This window comes from Cervus canadensis, chromosome 20 (genome assembly GCF_019320065.1).
Source record: "Cervus canadensis isolate Bull #8, Minnesota chromosome 20, ASM1932006v1, whole genome shotgun sequence".
NCBI lineage: Eukaryota > Metazoa > Chordata > Mammalia > Artiodactyla > Cervidae > Cervus > Cervus canadensis.
In genome coordinates this window covers 26,323,790-26,345,494 of record NC_057405.1, presented here as the reverse complement: position 1 = coordinate 26,345,494, position 21,705 = coordinate 26,323,790, and the positions used below count along the sequence as shown (strand labels likewise).

The 21,705-nt window shown below is 44.1% G+C and overlaps 1 protein-coding gene across 1 annotated transcript in view; it reads right to left on the bottom strand.

The window, feature by feature from the left end:
* The window catches only part of CD109 (CD109 molecule), a 151,218-nt gene that overhangs the window by 93,370 nt on the left and 36,143 nt on the right, over positions 1-21,705 (bottom strand). Inside the window, exon 5 of the mRNA XM_043439714.1 lies at positions 20,506-20,631. Within this exon, the coding sequence (XP_043295649.1) occupies positions 20,506-20,631 (126 nt within the window). The remainder of the gene's footprint in view (positions 1-20,505; positions 20,632-21,705) is intronic.

Below are 21,705 nucleotides of genomic sequence, written 5' to 3'. Positions count from 1 at the left end.
AAGTATAAGACAACTGAAACTACTTACACGTCAACAAAATAATTGTCTAAAGCTTGGCTTCAAGGCTGTCATTTAAAGTAGATCCCAAAGACACTGTGTTGATCAGTCTTTAAGAATCTCACATTTGTCCCTTCTATCTTAAAGTGTTTTCATGTCACATATAGGAATGGTATAAATCAATGGTTTTAATTCATTTATAAGTTTTGATTTGTTATCCTCAAAAATCAAATCAAGAAGGTAATCTACCTGTAATTTTACTGATAACATAAGAATTCTAGTCTTTAAATTACTTTTTGCTTTATGACTGGTAAGGCTGTGAACAAGCAATTTAACAATGATGATGTCTGCTGATCAAGTTAAGTTCATACAGCCAATGCCAAGTGAGTATCCCATGTAAAACATGGCATGAAGCTCTGTAAAGGTTAACTACAGCCCTCAGCATCAGTCTCAAGATGGAGCAGACCCAGTCCAGAGCAATTCTGCAAGGCAGACAGTACCCTAGACTTTCACGCACTGGGCTTCTGCACTCAGCTCCCTACGCTTGACTGACACACACTTCCACCTCTAACCTGCCAAGACCTAGATCAAATAGTACGTGCTTCCCTGGATCCCCAATCTAAAAGTAATCTCTTTAATATCGTATGGCATCCCTTAAATGTGGAATCTAAAAAGAAATGATATAAACTAACTTACTTAGAAAACAGAAGGAGACTCACAGACTTAGAAAACAAACTTATGGTTGCCAGGGGGAGGGATAGTTAGGGAGTTTGGGAAGGTCATGTACACATGCTCTATTCAAAATGGATAACCAACGAAGACCTATTGTATAGCGCCTGGAACTTTACTCAATTATGTGCCAGCCTGGACGGGAGGCTGGCATTATTCTTCTTTAGGGAAGAATTAATATATGTATGGGCTTCCCAGGTCGCGCTAGTGGTAAAGAACCCACCTACCAATGCAGGTTAGACATAAAAGACATCGGTTCCATCCCTGGGTTGGGAAGATCGCCAGGAGGAGAGCATGGCAACCCACTCCAGTATTCTTGCCTAGAGAATTCCATGAAGAGGAGCTGGGGAAGCTGCAAGTCCATGGGGTAGCACACAGTTGGACGCGACTGAAGCGACTCAACACACACGCAGATACATGTATGTGCGTGGCTGAATCCCTTCACTGAGCACGTGAAACTACCACTGCATTGTTAATTGGCTGCACCCCTGTAACAGGAGGAAGAGGGCCAGGGCACAACTTTTGAAAGAATGACACAGCCCAAGGACACGACACAAACCAGTTAAAATCAAGTGAGTCCAAGATGGCAGACAAGTCGACCTTGAGTAGACCTTGACCCTGAATCAGTAAGCTAAATGACACAACCAGAGGTGCCATGACAGTTCCCAGGCACTGCCAAAAGACCAAGGAGTGGGCGGTGGCCCAGTCCCTGGAAACCTCCACCCCTTCCCAAAACTAGTTGGAACAATCCTCCCACTCATTAGCATATGAAATCACTCATCCTAAAGCTAACCACCCCACATTTCACAGCCAGCACTCGCCCTCTGTGATGGCCCACACTCTGTCCACGGTGTGCGCTTCTCTCAGAATCTAAATAAATCCACTTCTTACCTATCACTTTGTCTCTCACTGAACTCCTTCTCTGATGAGACATCAAGAACCTGAGCTTCATTAGGTCCTGAAACCAGTCACCGTGGGTTTTGGCTGGGTTTGAGTCCCAGCCACGTGGGTTCAAGTCCCAACCTGAGGTAAATGGTTTCACCCCAATACAAAATAAAGAGTTTAAAGTTTGAAAAAAAAAAAAAAGAAACTAAAATAAAAGTAATCTCTCCGCCTCCTTGCACTTCAGCCCTTCTTCATCACTCTTTACCTTGTATCCTAAATATTTAGGTACACGGCTTCCCTTGCTGCAAGTTCCTTCATGACCAGGTCCATGTTGGATCATGTTTTTACCCTTCACAGTTTATTCCTTGACATGTCAACTTAAAAGAGTGTCTGATACAAAAAAGTTCTCAGAATAATATGTTTTATATTGAATAAAAGTGCTAGCTTTGACAAATGTAGAAAATTAATTTATTTGGGCCTCCTTTAAACAGCCTTGAAACCAACATTTAGGCAATTATTTAACACAAGTAGTTACATTAGATTACATTTGAAATGAAGTCTCCCTTCCTGCCTCCTACATTACCAATCATCCCTGACAATACCTGAATTTTCCATCTCTCTGTTTACTGTCTCCTCCCCTTCATTCTGTCTATAGACAGAATGTTGTTACATCTTCTGCTCTCTTGGTACTCTTGAGTATGTTTCTGAATCACTCCTCGTTTCCTTAATGGTCCTTTCTGATCTTGAAACGTTGGTCCTTCCCATCCTGAGCCCAGTGCTCTTCCCCTAAGTTAGTTCATCTACTCTCATGGTGTTAACTGCCATCTCTACAGTAAACACTTCTTTTTTTTTCTTTTTTTTTTCAGTAAACACTTCTAAACCTCTATCTCAAGCTGGAGATTTAGACTCAAATACATCTTCTGGACACCTCCACCTGAAAGATCTAGAGAAAGTTCTGGACTTCTGGATTTCCTTGGTGGTTCAGTGGTTAAGAATCCACCTGCCAATGCAGGGATTCAGTTCAGTTCAGTCACTCAGTCATGTCCTACTCTTTGCGATCCCATGGACTGCAGCACACCAGGCTTCCCTGTCCTTCACCAACTCCCAAGCCTTGTTCAAACTCATGTCCATCGAGTCGGCGATGCCATCCAACCATCCCATCCTCTGTTGTCCCCTTCTCCTCCCACCTTCAATCTTTCCCAGCATCAGGATCTTTTCCATTGAGTCAGTTATTCACATCAGGTGGCCAAAGTATTGGAGCTTCAGCATCAGTCCTTCTAATGAATATTCAGGACTGATTTCCTTTAGGATGGACTGGTTTGGTCTCCTTGCAGTCCAAGGAACTCTTAAGAGTCTTCTCCAACACCACAGTCTAAAAGCATCAATTCTTTAGCGCTCAGCTTTCTTTATGGTCCAACTCTTACATCCATACATGACCACTGGAAAAACCATAGCTTTGACTAGACAGACCTTTGTCGGCAAAGTAATGTCTCTGCTTTTTAATATGCTGGCTATGTTGGTCATAGCTTTTCTTCCAAGAAGCAAGTGTCTTAATTTCATGGCTGTAGTCACCATCTGCAGTGATTTTGGAGCCCAAGAAAATAAAGTCTCTCACTGTCTCCTTTGTTTCCCCATCTATTTGCCATAAAGTGATGGGATCGGATGCCATGATCTTAAGTTTTCTGAATGTTGAGTTTTAAGCCAATTTTTTCACTTTCCTCTTTTACTTTCATCAAGAGGCTCTATAGTTCCTCTTCACTTTCTGCCATAAGGGTGGTATCATCTGCATATCTGAGGTTATTGATATTTCTCCCTGCAATCTTGATTCCAGCGTATGCTTCATCCAACCTGGCATTTTGCATGATGTATTCTGCATATAAGTTAAATAAGCAGGGTGACAATATACAGCCTTGACGTACTCCTTTGACAATTTCGAACCAGTCCATTGTTCCATGTCCAGTTCTAACTGTTGCTTCTTGATCTGCATACAGATTTCTCAGAAGGCAGGTAAGTTGGTCTGGTAATGCAGGGGACACAAGTTCAATCCCTGATCCAGGTAGATTCCATATGCCTCGGGGAAACTAAGCCCATGTGCTACAAAAAGTGAGGCCCATGTGCCCTAGGGCCCATGCTTCCCAACAAGGGAAGCCACTGTAATAAGAAGCCCACTCACCACAAGTACGCAGTAGCCCCTGCTGGCCAAAACTAGAGAAAGCCCATGCTCAGCAATGAAGACTCAGCGTAGCCAAAAATAAAATAAATAATTTTTTTTTAATGTCCTGGACTCGTTTATCTGGAGTTAGTCTCTACCAGGGAGCTTCTCTTGATCGCCTCTCCCCATGTTGGATTAGATGCCCTTCTCTCCCAAATATCCGTGTATAACTCAGTCACTTTACTTAGTATACTATAACCATCTGCTTTTTGATCATCACCTGGAACAGACTATGAAGCCACTGGGGGTACTGCCCTTAATTCAGCGTCCTTTCAAGGTCTGTTGAATGAATGTACATATTAATGAATGAACACATTGAATTTTGTCCCCAGGCTGGTTCTTACCGGGGGCTCATCAGATTAGCCTCAGTTATCTCACAGCATCTCCTGCAAGAAAGTCAGAGCCTTCAGACTACCTTGAGGAGGCACAGCCATCAGCCAAGTGACCCACGAAGTAACCTTAACTCTCTGTGCTGCATTTGGAAGGAATATGAACGTCTGGGAGTGGAAGAAAACAGTCATCACAGAAAACTGAAGAAAATGTGGGAGAAAAAGGCTTCTTTCCATCGTCATTTAAATTGTTCCAATAAATCAATAAATCATCTAGTGACTGAGTGGTGACAGTGTGCTCTGTACCAGATGCGGTTTTCCCAGGATCTTTATAAGACGTGACATGCAAATCTAGAAGGAAATTATTTTACTGTTCCAGGGGTTTAGTAAGTTTCGGCATTCTCAACATGTGGTCATTAGGCAATCAGGCCATACCAATTTTCACAAGTTTAAAATTTTTTTATAAAATATTTTTACAAAATATACAATCAGGAATATAGAAGATACTGAAATACTTTAAACGAATAATAATTCAGAGAATCAGTAGGCATTTATGCCATAGATAATGAAGATAACCACAGGAACACTTTCATTAGTCCAGAAAAGGTTTTTGCAAACTGTTTCTATAAAAGGCAAAGCAGTAAATATTTTATTAGCCTTTGCAAGCCATATGGTCCCTCTTACAACTTCTCAACCCAGCCAGAGACAAGACAAACAAACAAGAGTGGCTGTGTGCCAACAAAACTTTATTAACAGAAACACCTGCTGGGCTTCACTGGGTCTTTAGGCCAGGGTTTGCTGAACCCCTGGTCCAAAAACTAAAATTTATTTCCATTTTGTTCTGCTATATCTAGCTGAACTCAACTAAATTTGACTAAATCAAACTAAAAACAGGAAGCAAAAAACAACCCTAGACCTTTTGTAGGAGTTAACGTTCCATTTACTAAACCTTCCTTCACTTTCAAAGCAGTTGTGTCCGACCCTTTGTGACCCCATGAACTGTAGCCCACCAGGCTTTTCTGTCCATGGGATTCTCCAGGTAAGAATACTGGAGTGGGTTGCCATGCCCTTCTCCAGGGGATCTTCCCAACCCAGGGATGGAACCCTCATCTCTCATGTCTCCAGCATTGGCAGGTGGGTTCTTTACCATTAGCACCACCAAAGCAACAATCTGCTTCAAAATGAGTTTTTAATATTTATTCTAGCTTGTGAAACAGCTTGTGCTCATTCACTCTACCAGCAACCAGAGAGAGAAGCTGACCTGCAGGCTTAAATATCTGGGCAGCATATCTTCTAAGCAAACACCTTTCCAGGAAAAAAAAAAAAAAAATAGAACTCATCGAGGTCTTCGGAGCTCTGCTTTCTTTAATACAGTCACTGTTTCCAGGGAGAAAGCACTCCCTTAGGAAACCTGCTCTTCAGCACACATGTTCATCTGTATTACATGTGAGACCATCTCAGTTAGATTTCTAAATAACTTCTAAAGCAGAATGGAAAAGAAGAACCCGGAGGTGCTCTTGGGTAATTTCTGGACTTCTTTATCCCTTTATCCCTACATCAATAGTTCATGGTGATGGTGTATATTATGGAAATCAATCAAATGAAAGGGGAAAGAGAGAAAACAGACTATTTTTACTACCTTCCTAAAAAATCTGCTATGACTACAGAGCAAATTGGAGACACATGAATTACTAAGACCTGCTATTCCAGTTACTGATTTCCCTTCTCTAACCATGAAGCCATCCAACTGCTATAAGAGGGCTTTTATTTTTTAACAAACCTCAAAAAATATGGCACACTACTTGACTGCTTAAAGATGTATATTTTTAAAACTGCAGGTCAGCTTCTTTCAACTCTCACTGCTGGAATAAAAAGAAATGCCAGAAACAGAATTAATGGGTTGGACGAACTCTTTTTTGTTGCACATTTATGTTCATTTATGAACATGTTAACTTCACAAAAATCTGCTTTAGCATTGATCTCCAGTGTCTGGATTTAATTTTTATTTAAAGATTAAGAAAGGCACTAAAAGTTTTTACATCCACACATAACAGGTTGCTAAAATGGAACTATTTCAGACTCAGTTTTGGCTCTGCCCCCCAAGGCGGCAGAGGCCAAATACAGCCACATTCCCAAGCCAGGAATGTGCAAGACTAGCAGGCAGGACTTGCAAAAGAGGGCTCAAAAAACTGGTCTTGCAGCTCTTCACCAAAAGAAAACCAACTCGAAAGGAATTTTAAGAGAAAGTTTCTGATGTGCTAGGAGTCTCACACACCCTACCCCCAGGGATCAGGTGGGAATTGCTTGCCCCTCACTTCAAGCCTAAGGAAAAGGGCTTCAGTTGGACAATCCAGACAGCTGGATGCCTGCCCCCGGGAGCGACCTCAAGCTGCAGTGGTCAGGCACTTGACATGCCCAAAAATTCTGCTGCTGCTAAGTCACTTCAGTTGTGTCCGACTCTGTGCAACCCCATAGACGGCAGCCCACCAGGTTCCCCCGTCCCTGGGATTCTCTAGGCAAGAACACTGGAGTGGGTTGCCATTTCCTTCTCCAATGCATGAAGGTGAGAAGTGAAAGTGAAGTCGCTCAGTCGTGTCCAACTCTTAGAGATCCCATGGGCTGCAGCCTACCAGGCTCCTCCGTCCATGGGATTTTCCAGGCAAGAGTACTGGAGTGGGCTGCCATTGCCTCCTCCGGCCCAAAAATCCTAGAGAGAAAAATACTGCTGCTGACCTGCTGCACAGAAGGCTGAGCTGGAAGAGGGTGCTGAACTGAGTTTCAGGGAGCAAAGAAAACAGGAGCTTTTCCCCTCAGCTGAACTGACTCATTGGAAAAGACCCTGATTCTGGGAAAGATTGAAGGCGGGAGGCGAAGGGGATGACGGAGGATGAGATGGTTGGATGGCATCACCGACTCAATGGACATGAGTTTGAGCAAACTCCGGGAGTTGGTGATGGACAGGGAGGCCTGGTGTGCTGCAGTCCATGGGGTCACAAAGAGTCAGACACAACTGAGCAACTGAACTGAACTGAACTGAATGTGCAAAAAAAGAGAGGGCCAGCATGCGGCTGCTTCTATCCTGATCAAAACCAGCCTCCAGAGACCTAAGGCAACCCCAGGAGATGCAGCCAGAGGTGTACTGCAGACAGCCAGGAGCTGAAGATGTAGCTGTTAGGACAGAGCCAGCCGGAGGAGACAGTCAAAAGCACGGAAGACAGTTTGGATGAGAAACCTCCCAGCAATGGTAGGGGTGCTCCAAAGAACCCACAAAAGAGCTCTAGGAAGAAAAGGTGTTTGTTTTAAATGCCTGCCGAACCCAGAAAGTTCTGATACCAGTTGACAACACTAGTACCTTAAACCACATTAAACATTTTTATAGAATAAATATTGGGCTGCCCAGGTGACGCTAGTGATGAAGAACCCACCTGCCAATGCAGGAGATCTAAGAAACTCAGGTTCAATCCTTGGGTTGGGAAGATCCCCTGGAGGAGGGCATGGCAACCCACTCCAGTATTCTTGCCTGGAGAATCCCATGGACAGAAGAGCCTGGTGGGCTACAGTCCATGGGGTCACAAAGAGTCAGACAGGACTAAAGTGGCAAGCAGCACACGCACACAGAATGAACATTAGCAAATTCATGTGCCTCACCCCTATATGCATGAGTTTTTTATCCCTCGCCTCTCTTCCCTCCACTTGATTTAATCCTGCAGGAGTGCAAGGCATCCTCATGAATGAAAGATAGGCGGCCAGAGCAGAGAAGACCCGAGGTGAGAGAGGAGGGCTGGACATATTAATTACTGAATGCAGAATTTTGTGTGCATACATGTAACTAAAAATGACAGGACCTTTTATCACCAAAGAATAACCAGAAAAGTGGTGGGATTTCCCCCCTATTTCAGGCAGTGTGCACATCTGTCATTTCTCTAAGAAAGACAACATACACCTCTTGATGCTCTTGTGATTTACTAGCTTTTTAAGTTCTTTGCTAATTATATGGTAAAAATCAAAGAGGGGGAAAGATAAGATATTACATGATTACTGTTCTGTAGGTAATTAAGGCTAAGGTCTTCCCATGTGGCTCCAGTGGTAAAGAACCTGCCTGCCAGTGCAGGAGACATAAGAGAGATGGGTTTGATCCCTGGGTCAGGATGATCCCTGGAGAAGGGCATGGCAACCCACTCCAGTATTCTTGCCTGGAGAATTCCATGGACAGAGGAGCTTGGCGGGCTACAGTCCATGGGGTCACAAAGAGTCGGACATGACTGAAGCAACTTAGCAACATCATCACCATTAGGAATATTAGTAGGGATCTGAATAAAGCTAAAAATAGAGAAATTTCCTGTTGTATATATTAGGTGGGGAAAAACACAAGTCAGTAAACATCTAAAGATGATAAGACACAGTTCCTACTTTCAAGTAGGGTCAGGGAAGCTTACGTCAAGGAAAGCTTCATTTAAGGTTGCTAAGAGCTCAGACTTCCCTGGTGGACTAGTGGTTAAGAATCCGCCTGCCAACCCAGGGACACAGGTTCAATCCCTGATCCTGGAAGATCCCACATGCCACAGAGCAACGAGCTACTGAGCCCGCACGCCCTAGAGCCTGTGCCCTGCCACAAGAGAAGCCAGGCAATGAGAAGCCCCCTCCCTCTGCAACTAGAGAAAGCCCGTGGGCAGCACTGAAGACCCAGTGCAGTCAATAAATAAATAAACTTTTTTTAAAAAAGAATGAACGCAAAAAACTCTAGACTGAGGAGTCAAGAGACTGTGGCCAAGTCATTCTAACTATAAATTCCAGTTCCCTCAGCTATAAAGATTTTGATCAGAGAACTTGCAAGCCTCTTCATACCTTAAAATTCCACGTGTCAACCGGATGGAGGTGGAGTGACTGCAGGGCTGAGAGGGGGCCGGGGGGGTGGGATGGGGGTGGCCCGGGGATGAGAGCTAGGGGACAGGCTGCAAAGCTGGCAGCAGGCCCCGTGGGGCGGGAGCCTTGTGGGTGTGAAACCCAGTCTCACAAGAAGTGAGCTCCCTTACTGAGCTTATGACTAATCCCTCTATCCGAAACTTATACCCTTTCTTGTCCCCTCTGACCTCAAGCCTGTGCTAGCTGAACACTAATCAACCAGAGTCAGATGACTAAAATCACGTTGGTTGTTGATAACATCATTGCTGGACTAAAACTGATATGGTGGACATCGTCATTAACACACAAACTCAGGCGGTTTCTCCGGGGCAAGATGAGCTTACAGATGCCTGAGCCACGGATCACGGGGCCAGAGAACTGTAAACCAGAGACATCCTGACCCTCAAAACTGCAAATAAAGAAACGTCACAAAATGACCATTAATCTCAGCCTCCTTGTTCTTTTCCTTAAGAAATGCCCCAATTCATAGACCAGGTTGGAGTGGCTGGTCCCCCACTCCATTGCTTAGAGCCCTGCAATAAACTTTTCTGCAAACACCATCCACAGCAACGAAAGATCCCACATGAAGCAATGAAGGTCTTGTGAGCAACGACGAAGAACCAATGCAGCCTAATTAATTAATTAATTAATCTTCTTATAGATTCACAGACATAGAAAGCAAATTTATGGTTACCAAAGGGGAAGGAGGGGTGGATAAATTAGGAGTTCAGAATCAACAGATATAGATAAGCAACAAGGACCTACTGTACAGCACAGGGAACTATATCCAATACTTTGTAATAACCTATAATAAAAAAGAATCTGAAAAGGAATAGATATATGTGTGTATAACTGAATCACCATGCTAACACCCAAAATTAACACGGCATTGTAAATCAGCTCTATTTCCATTTTTAAAAAAGAGATGCAATTCTAAAAAAAATTAACATCACAGAACTAAAAAAAATTAATCTTATGCCTCATAACACCAAGCTTATACAGTCTGCTAGGTGACAGCAAGCTAATCCTCAATAAATACACTAATGGATATTACATAGTCCCTACCAGGCAACCCATATGCTGTAACGTGAGTCTCCCAGACCCAAACCCTCAATCCATACCACAAAACCCTGCCTGCAGTGGTCAGAATCTGAGATCTTTTGGAAACAACCCAACTTATGAGGAAGTGACACGCGTGACTCGAAAATCATGTGAGAGAGCTAGGCATCCACCCCACCACTGCATCCAGCCAGTCCTGGTTTTTTAAATACTTATTTCTTATTTATCTATCTGGCTTCTCCAGGTCTTAGCTGCAGAATATGGGATCTCGTTCCCTGATCAGGAATCAAACCCAGGTCCCCTACATTGGGAGCAGAGTCTTAGCCACAGTGGACCACCAGGGAAGTCCCAGCCATCCCTGTTGGCATCTGCATTCAAACAAAAAGGCGACCATCTCAAAACAGTAATTGCTGCACATATTAAACAGTTCACTGTTACAGAGCTGAAAGTATCAGGAAATCTAGCTTCCAGTCCTGACCCTACCCTAATACCACCTGAATTCAACTAAGTCACTTAGATTCTTCCTCCATCAAAACAGGAGATGGGTCTAGGTAAGAGGCTCGCTAAGATCCTCTCCAGCACTAAAGCCCTGTGAGATGTGCTGGTGGGCTTCTCAGACCCCCATTTCATTGAGGATCAGGACATGCTAAAATCTGATCCCCAAGTTTTCTGACTGAAGAGAGTGGTTGGAAAGAGACCATGTGAGAGAAAGGGCATCCCAGGAGTAGCTTCTAGAGAAAGAACAAGACAAGGAACTCCTCACATAACTAGCCTGGAGCCAGAATTTAATAAAATGTGCACCCCCAAGGACTGACAATAGCAGAACGACCCAACAGAGTCACAAGAATAAAACAGCACAAAACTTGTGAGTGTGCATCTTGAATTTCACAAGAGACCAGGATATTCAGCTCTTGACTGAAATCTTTTTTAATCTTCAAATCAGAAAGTGCAGAATATTAATCCAAAAGGCCTGTTTCCTACTGGCCTGTAGGTGCATCAAATACAGTAATTATGTACATACCCTCAAAATGAAAATATATGAACATATCTCCACTAAGTTGTAGTCTCATATAGAAGAGTGGGACTATAAGTCAAAGAACTTCCCAAAGGATAATGACCAGAAGCAACAGTCTAGGAGAAACTGTTCAATCACTGCATTCATTCATCCATTCTGTCATCCTACAAGCATAAATGAGCTACTACATACAGGACAGAATAAAAGTGAAAATTAATCATATAGAACTCCTGTCTTATGGAAGCAACCCAAGTGCCCATTAACAGATGATTGACTTAGGAAGATATGAGATAGATAGATATATGTGTGTATATATACACATACATATACACAATGGAATATTACTCAGTCATAAAAAGAATGAAATACTGCCATTTCCAATAACATGAATAAATGTAAGGAATTTTACGATTAGTTAAATAGGTCAGAGAAAGATAAATACTATGATATACTGTATGTGGAATCAAAAATAATACGAATTAATCTATATACAAAACAGAAACACACATTATTTAATCTATATACAAAACAGAAACACACAAACGTATTATTATCAAAAGAGAGAGGGAAAGGGTAAGAGACAAATCAGGAACATGGGATTAAGAGATACAAACTATCAATACTATACATAAAACAGACAAGCTACAAGGATTTATAACACAGGAAATTTTACCCAATATCTTGTAATAACCTGTAATGGAATATAATCTGAAAAAAAAAAACCACTATGCCATATACATATGAAATTAACATAATATTGTAAATCAACTATACTTCAATTAAAGAAAAAGAACTTGAGTCTTCAAGGAGCTCAGAGTCACTAAACTGCGACTCACAGTCTATTAAATGAGGCAGTCATATTTTGTAAAACTACACTGATCAAAGTTTGGAAAGATTAAACAAATTCTGGAAACTGATGGTGATGTTTTTACAACAATGTGAATGTACTTGATGCTACTGAACTATACACTTAAAATGGCTAAAACAGCAGATTTTATGTTATCAACACCTTACCACAAAAAGAGAGAGAGAGAGAGAAAACTACATGAGTAAGTGCCGCAATATAGATGTTGTGTAAAAGCACCCAGGGAAGAATGCAGAATGAAGTGCTTGCCTTCGCCAGTTGATACTCTAAAATATCAAAATTCTAAAACTGACTCCCCCTTCCTTTTTTCACTGCACATGCAAGCAAGAACTTAAGATCTTCCCCCACAAAGGCAGCCTTCTTTTAAGCAGAGCTGGCAAAAGGATTTGGGAAGCCACACCCACAATCCAGAGAGAATATACTATTAGGTGACCTGTCACAGGGGCTCCATGCCCTGTTCATTCATCATCACCAGCCAGAGGGGGTCACCAGATGCTACTTGTAGAATGCTTCAAGTGTCCAAACAACGATGTGCTTTTTCACAAAGGACAATGGCTCCAGAAACACCTTGACAGCAGAAGCAAACTCACCAGGGAACAGCTGAGCAGAAAGATAAGCAGAGGTAGAAAGAGAAGGAGAACCTGAAAGGCTGTAGGAAGTCAGGCGGTGCCCCATTACCTGACCTTCCAGAGCCACCAGCTCAGGAGAAAGGAGATATCATTGTTACCAATAAAGGAACGATTTCGTGCCGGCTGCTTTTGAACTACACAACTTTACACCCACAGACCAGCACACAGGGCTCCAAAAGAGTGATCTCAGGCCTCGGGGCTACCGTGCTTTCTGCCGTCTGTTTCTCGTCCGCTAGCCTAAGATCAAAACAAGGGCTGAGAAACTGCAGTCGGCTACAGACCAAAGAGATGACGAGGTCATCTGGCTCAGGGGCTCCAGCGCCAGCCATGCCTCCAATCTCCAGGGAAGCTGTTGCAGAAACAGACCCACGTTAGGAAGTCCAGGCTGCTGGAGGGCTGCGCAGAGCTCCTCGCCTGCAGGGGAGCTAAGGAGCCCAGTCTCACCACCAGGGCGCTCACAGAAGTCAGGGGCTGGCCTTCCCCCTGACCTGACACTGAAGAGGCCAAGCTGGGGGCGCGGAGCCACATTTCTCAAAGCACAGCCCTACAAACAGACAGGATTTCCTAGAGTGCCAATGCTCTTGCTGCTGCTTAGTCACTCTGCCATGTCCGACTCTTTGCGACCCCATGGACTGTAGCCCACCAGGCTCCTGCGTCCATGGGATTTCCCTGCCAAGAATACTGGAGTGGGTTGCCAGTTCCTCCTCCAGGGGATCTTCCTGACCCAGGGATCGAACCCGTGTGCAAAATGCAGATTCCTAGGTCCCTGCCAGCAGTACTGACTAGCAGTCTAGGGGTGGGGCCTGGGCTGTATAACCTGAACAAGAGCTGCCGTCAGCGGAGTCTCAGGCATGCGCGCGCTCGGGAACCAATGCTAAGTTTCAGCAGCGGGAGCCCCACCAACCTCTCTGGGAGGAAAGACAGGTTGTCTGAACCCCCAGGAAAGGAGGGCACAGATCTATGACATCCGGTAGCAGGGCTCTCTCTGTGACTCTGCCCTTCCTTCGGGTCCTCAGAGGACTCTCACTGATACCTGGAACTCTGGGCCAGCCTACGCTGAGTACACGGAGAAGGCCGTTTGGCAAGACCCCTCTGACCTCCTAGAAGCCTGGTGTTCAGACACCAACGCCAGACTCAAGAACCTCTAATACTGCCGTATGGGGGACTTCCCTGATGGTCCAGTGGCTGAGACTCCTTGCGCCCAATGCAGGGGAGCCGGGTTCAATCCCAGGCCAGGGAACTAGACCCCACATGCCACAACTAAAACCTGGCACAACCAAATCAATAAATATTTTTTAAAAAGCAGAGGAGGCATCTCCTGGTCTCTCAAATGTATTTTTAAAAAAAGAAGAAGAAGAGAAAGCTCTAAAACTGCCTTCCAGGAACCTGGAATAACAATTTACAATCACAGATGTCAGAAAATTGGCATCTAAATCTGGAATATACATACAACAGAAGGTTATTCATCATTAAAAAGGAAATTCTGACACACGCTGTAACACGGATGAACTTCAAAGACATTAAATTAAGTGGGTTAAAGTCACAAAAAGACAAATACTGCATGAGTCTGCTTATAAGAGGTACTTAGAGGAGTCAAAATCATAGAGACAGGAAGAGGAACGGTGTGTGCCTGGGGCTGAGAAGGGGAAAATGGGCAGTGACAGGCTAATACGTACTGCGTTTCAGTTTTGCAAGATGAATAAGCTTCTGGAGACGGATGGTGGTGATAGTTGCACAATGCTGTGAATGTATTTAATACCACTGAACCGTACACTTAAAAATACTTAAGACAGTAAATCTCCTGTTATGTACATTTTACTACACACACAAACACACACAAATAGGGAGCAAATAAAAAATTTTGCAACTACTTGGGAGAACTAAGGATACCAGTCAAAAGATAAAGCAATTACTACAAAAAATTCCAGTACAAGCAATACCTAACTTTTAAAACAAATTATCTTCCCAGGATAGTTAGGGAGTTTGGGACAGGCATATACACACCACTATATCTGAAAAGTAGAACCCACAAGGTCCCACCGTACAGGACAGCAAACTCTGCTCAATGTTCCATGGCAGCCTGGGTGGGAGGGGAGTCTGGGGGAGAGTAGACACCTGTATATATCACCAGGGAGGGGAATTTCACCTGGGAGGAGCACCTCTGAGGGGAGGGCCCGGGGCTGCAGGAAGGGCTGGGAGAGGGCGAAGGGAGCAAAGTGTGGGACAGCTGGGCCGGACGGGGATTGTTCTCAGGAGCAGTACAGTCCCCAAGGCAGCCAAGAGCTAGTCTCATCTAATGCAACCATGCAAATTAAGTATACGCATAAATATCAGGCAACAAAGTCAGCTTTCTAACTAACGCTTACTAACTTTAAGAGGGTTTAAAAATAATAATCGTCAAGACTTGCTTTACAATACTGCCACTCTGATTATCTGCACATCACTACGAATCAAAGCTCTGGGAAGTCCCGTATTTTTCATACATTGTCCTTCAGTAGTAATACTATGATCATGCCATATTTTTTCTAGAGACAAAAATGGAATTTCAAAACGCTCTCCCGAAAATAGTTATTTTCTCCTCCCAAAGATCTCTACCAAGAATGGTCACTGCCTTGAGAAAATAAAAATATGGTCTATAATGGTGGTTTGTTTAAATAATAAATATATTTACTCTATAATCATTATTCACAGCTAAAAGGAAAAGAATTTAATAATAAGCAACAGAGTCTTTGAATGCTGTGCAGGAGTCAAGGAGAGAGAAAAAACCAGAGACCAAAGCTTGGGTTGGGTTGCTTCCCCGAACATTTCTTTGACTATACTGCCCTCTGGTGGCCATTGGAGGACTCTTTTTTTTTTTTGACTGAATTGGACTGGACTGGACTGAGCAACTTTTTTAAATAAAATGGTCTATTTTCACTTGGGTTTCCCTCGTGACTCAGTGGTAAAGAATTAGCCTGCCAACACAAGAGACAGGGGTTAGATCTCTGGGTCAGGAAGATCCCCTGGAGAAGCAAATCGCAACCCACTCCAGTATTCTTGTCTGGGAAATCCCACGGAGGATTTGGTGAGCTTGGCAGGCTACACTTCATGGGGCTGCAAAACAGTGGGTCACGACTTAGTGACGAAACGTTTTGCATGCCTTAACATTGTTATTACCTAGGGGAATCCTTTCACAATGTCTATGCATATTAAATCATCACACTGTACACTTTTAAATATCCTACAATCTTATTTGCCAATTACACGTCGATAAAGCTAGAAGGAAAAAACATCGTAACACCAATAACAAGTTCCTAATCAATATGCCTGTCTTCAGAAGGATAAAGATTGTTTATAGAATGTGTAAAGGGGACATTACATTTAGTAACGTCTTGAACATTAGTTCAAGACCAATGACTGTCATATAGTTTTCATGCATCCACATAACAAGCACACTTTGACTTCTACCTTCTGCAAAAGCACTGTGCTGGGTCTCAAAGATACAGGGAAACAAGACTCTGCCTCTCAGGTGCTGCAGATCGAGTGACAGGAATGGACCCAGAGACGCACAGCGTGCTACATAACCGTCCAGAGGGGCCAGGCCATCACAGACGATGCCTGAGGATAAATGCCAGGAGCCAGAAAAACAGCAGAAAAGTGGCTTTCCAGGCAGAGGGAGCAGGAAGGCTCTGTGACAGAACAGACTGGCCAGTTTAGGAAGCTTAGGGGATAATATGTCTAAAGCACAGGGTTTAAGAGTGAGAACAGCCCTTAACAAGGCCAAAGAGGTAGGCAAGGACAAGATTTTGTGAATGTTTTCTAATTTTTCAAGCACTTAATTTCCTTAAGAACATTTACCTTTTCTTTTTTTTTTTTTTTTTTTTTTTGGCTATTAAATCAATCACACAGGTCAAGTCCACAAAAAAAAAACTACTGCATGAGAAATCCGGTCATTCTTTCACCCTACAGTCTCAGCCTTTCTCCACTCTTCCAGTCTCCTTTCTCCTCTGGTGCATATTCTGTGCACCACTCACTGAACAAATTAATCCCTCAGAGGCTGCCACCACAAGGCTGAGATGGTCCCATCCAACCACTGTGCAGAGGTGGCTTCTGAATGAGCCAGAGGTGGACGTGACCCAGTGACCCACCCATAAGCTGCCAGCTCCCGTGCAGAGGCTTGACTGCAGAACCCTGAGGATGATGGTTACTCGGCGGAGTCAGTATGCTCAGCCCAGACCAAGCCCAGAGAGGATGAGAAGAGCAAGGGGGACGGGGCCGACCACAAGGACAGAGCGAGCTGCTGGCCCCAGAGCACAGGCGCTCAGCTGACAGCAGACACCACCCTCTCTGCCCGCTGAGGCCTGAGCGAGACTCCCTCTGGGGGAACCTGACGGGGCTCACGACTGAGCGCCTCATGCGTCCTCTGCGGCTGCGCAACCTCAAGTTCTTCCATCACCCTCCGGTCACTTAACTTTTATCGCATTAGTCGTCTGCCCCACAATAGTCTTTGAAGACAAAGATCAGCTGGTTGGCTTCCCAGTATCATACCACAGCGCTAGAAGCTCTCAACACGTATTTGATGAACAACGGATGAATGGATGGCTGGATGGATGGAAGGACGGACGGACAGATGGACAGACACATGGCTGGCTCCTGGGAAAACTGTAGTGAAACCCCAACGGGGGGGGACATAGAATAAAGTCCTAATGCCCTAAAACTCACACCGTGCTTCCTAACCCTCAGCTCCCGTCCTCTTGGACCTGCTCAAGTCCCCCTGCTCTCCCCAGCCCCCAGATCCCGAGGCTCTCCTCCACCCTCCCGCCCTCTACACGAACCCTCCTCTCGCCCAGGTCTCACGGAACACCTACCCTGACCCCCTTCTCTACAAGCTCAAACGTCTGTGCCACCCAGAGCTCGCCGCCCCGCTCTCTGCCCACAACTCCCTCTGGGCTTTCTCGTTTCCTCTGCGGCACAGCCTCGCCACAAGCCTAGCGTGCACTTCACCCCCAGGCAGATGCTCCAAAACCGTATGCTGACTAAGGGCACTTAGTTCTGCTTTTCAGACGTGGCCCCTCCAAAAAAAAATGCTAACTAAAGGAAATCTGTTTTCATTTTTAATCTTATTTTTGAATTAAATTTTAAATTAAAATTTAAATTTAATTTAATTTTAATTTAATTTTAATTAAATTTAATTTTAAATTAAAATATTCATTTTTAATTTTAATTTTATTAAGTACTTGGTACTTTTCCCTCAGCTCGCATGCTAATGAATGATTATTCCTTCTAATAAAGTGGTTCTCGGATGGAGAATGTGTGTGTGCGTTAGTAACCCACTCGTGTCTGACTCTTTCGTGACCCCCATGGACTGTAGCCTGCCAGGCTCCTCTGTCCATGGAATTCTTCAGGCAAGAATACTGGAGTTGAGTTTCTGTCAGGGAATGTTTGAAGGGAGGATTCCTACATGCTGTCTCTCATGAGTCCTTTGTCCCTCTTCAAGAGGAACAGCACGCTGCTCCCAGGGACTGAGGTCGTTGTGTGAGGCAGGCTTGGGTCTCCTTTAGTAAACATTCTCTTTAGGACAAAACTGCTTAGTCTTGCTCCCCTTTCTTGAGATATGAATTGTCTCCTGACCTTGTGACTAACATTACCCCTTGTTCCCTTGGTAACAGTTGCTGTACGTTTGGTTTTCTGATCTCTATCATTCCCGAAAGAAGTTTCTTGTACCACAGCCTATATATACTCATAGAAAAATCATTAAAGCACCTTTGTTCCATCAGAGCTTAGGTCCCCGGGTCTTTTTTGTCTCTCTCTCTCTCTCTCTCTCTTTTTCTGGCTGATTCTCTGGAGCATGGAGACCATCGTGCTCACTTTCCTGCCCGGGCTTCTAAGACCCTCTCGAGAAGGCATTTTGTGCCTTCACCCCCTCAAGAGGGCGCCTGGTGCCTTTGTGAGCGATGCAAATCCTGTGTCAAGGGCTTTATTCGTCCTCTGCGTAAACCAGGGAATATCAGCCTCTTTCTCTCTTCTACTTTCTTATCGTCGACTCCATACCACCAGGTTCCGGTCCATTAAAGGACCCCAACAAGTTTCCATTCCCTTCTCCAGGGAATCTTTCCAACCCAGGGATCGAACCCAGGTCTCCCGCATTGCAGGCAGATTCTTTACCATCTGAGCCACCAGGGAAGCCCTCTCCAATGGAGAAGGGAAAGGGTATTTTTCAAAGGGGACATCTGTCTGTAGACATCTCTGGTTGTTATAACCTGGAGGAGGAGAAGCTACTGGTATTTAGCAGGTAGAGATCAGAGATGCTGCTAAACGTCCAACAGGGCACAAGCCAACTCCGCAACAAAGAATTTTTTACTGTAGCATCAAAAGGGAAAAGCCCTATTCTAACAGCCCTATTTTTTAAAGCTCCTATTTGTGAATTTATATATATTTTAATAAATTCCAAAGAAAAAAATCAGAAAAAATTCAATGACTTTTCAAACACCACAGAGTGATGCTCCAGAGAAAACCCGAGGCAGAGACATGGATGGCGTTCTAGTACCCCTGTGCTGCAGATCTCAGAGCAGGGGAGCTGGCAGAAAACACAGGAAGTAGGTGGAGGAGCCAGACGGAACAAAGGATGGGGAACAGAAGGTTGATGTGGCTGTCTAAGGTCACTGGAGATTTTTTATCTTTTTTGCATTGGGGTATAGCTATGACAAACCTACACAACGTATTAAAAAGCAGAGACATCACTTTGTCAACAAAGGTCCATATAGTCAAAGCTACAGTCTTTCCAGTAGTCATGTACAGATGTGAGAGTTGGACCATAAAGAAGGCTGAGCACCAAAGAACTGATGCTTTTGAACTGTGGTGTTGGAGAAGACTCTTGAGAGTCCCTTGGACTGCAAGGAGATCAAACCAGTCCATCCTAAAGGTAATCAATCCTAAATATTCATTGGAAGGACTGATGCTGAAGCTGAAGCTCCAATCCTTTGCCACCTGATATGAAGAACAGATTCACTGGAAAAGACCCTGAAGCTGGGAAAGATTGAAGGCCAAAGGAGAAGAGAGCGGCAGAGGATGAGACGGTTGGATGGCATCACCGACTCGACGGACATGAACTTGAGAAAACCCTGGGAGATGATGAAGGACAAGAAAGCCTGGCATGCTGCAGTCCGTGGGGTCGCAGAGTTAGACACGACTTAGCAACTGAACAACAACACTAGATGATTAAAAATGTTGTGATAGCTTCAAGTGAACAGTGAACGAACTCAGCCATACATGCATGTGTATCCATTCTTCCTCAAATTCCCCTCCTATCCAGGCTGCAACATAACATTGAGCAGAGTTCCCTGTTCTATACAGTACATCCTTGTTGGTTATCCATGTTAAATATAGCAGTGTGTACACATCCATCCCAGACTCCCTGACTATCCCTTCCCCCCATCCTTCCCCGCTCAAGCAACCATAAGTTCATTCTCTAAGTCTCAGGTCAACAGCGTTTTTAAAACAAAGATAGAGTAGGTTAGACCAATCTCTCATCAGGAGTCATCATTCTGACATAAGATTTGCCAAATCATAGCTATGTATTCATTACTTAGTTTTAAAATACTCAATGAGTGCAATAACTAAGTACAATAAACAACATTTAATCAGCTTTATACTAAAATGTGAAATGTTTTAACCTTCAAATGTTACATAAAAAGAACATGATTAAAACTCCAATATGTTACAAGACAGGCTAACCCATTGATAACAACAGCAAATTAAAAACAAATCACTTAAATTATCTAGATACTCATATTAATATTTTTTGTTAACTGAAATAAATGGCTTTAGAGATACGTTCCCCACCAGATTTATTTAAAACATTTTAACTTTCCCCTCCTCCACCTACAAAATGTATGTATACTCACATTCACTTGAACTTGGATGGACCAGTCACCAAGTATTGGATGGGAAGATAACTGGAAAGTTTTGGAAACAACTCCAAGATCACTTTTTTCTGATAACCACTGTTGGATCAAATTTGACTTGGGATCCTGCAATGAAAACCATGTATGTTAACTATATAAAACCCGCCATGGACATGTGGATCCTACCTGGTTACAAATAAGGTCCTACAGTACCCCCAGGCACATGCAAAATGGGGGAGCTCTTGGAAAATGCCAGCTCTATATTGGGCAAACTCTGGGAGATGGTGAGGGACAGGGAAGCCTGGCATGCTTTAGTCCATGGGGTTGCAAAGAGTCGGCCACAACTTGGCAACTGAATAACAACAAAAATACTACCAAAAAAGGCAAATAAAAGTTAATTTTTTCATCATATTCTCCTGAGCATATCTTTATTCTGCTCTGCCTTTTAATTCTGGGCACCATATTTCCTTCCACATGAAACACTACAACACGTCCATCTCCAAACCCATGCTTGCTGCTCTTGCTGTAAAATAAAATCCCATCGTGGGGATAAGAGGCCCCGTGTGTCTGGCACTCAGCCTTCTCACGACCACTCACACATCATTCAGTCACTATGACCCTCCTCCAGAGTCGGATTAGCCTCACATGATGGCCGAGAAAAGTAGCCCCCTGAGAGGTCAGATAAGCCCTCAGCCATAAACAGCTGGTCTAATGTCAGGGCACCAACACATGATGAAATTGAGGCTTCGAACCTATGTGTCTTTTGATTCAACAAAAGTATGTCACGAAGGTGCTTAACCAGGAGGATGCATGAAAAACACCTGAGTCTTCCCAGGCTCTCCCAGACCACGTCCCCATGCGCAACATCCATCCAACCCAACCCCAGCCCTGTCCCTTTCACATCTCTGCAATTTGTCTCCTCCTTTCCATCCTCACACTCAGCCACCACTTTCTAACTGCTGCAGCTCATCTCTCTCCCCTAGTCTGGCCCCGCCAATGCATCTTCCCCGCTGCCAAACACAAACCTGAGACGGAGGCACAGTGGCGGAAACACCTGGCACAGCTCCTGGCGTGTCACAGTAAATAAACACTGGCTATAAGCACAACACCAGACCGCCAAGTAACGACGACTCCTGCTTGCCTACAGAATGAGAGCTACATTCCTTTGCATAGTTTGTTGTTGGGTAGTTGCTAACTCAT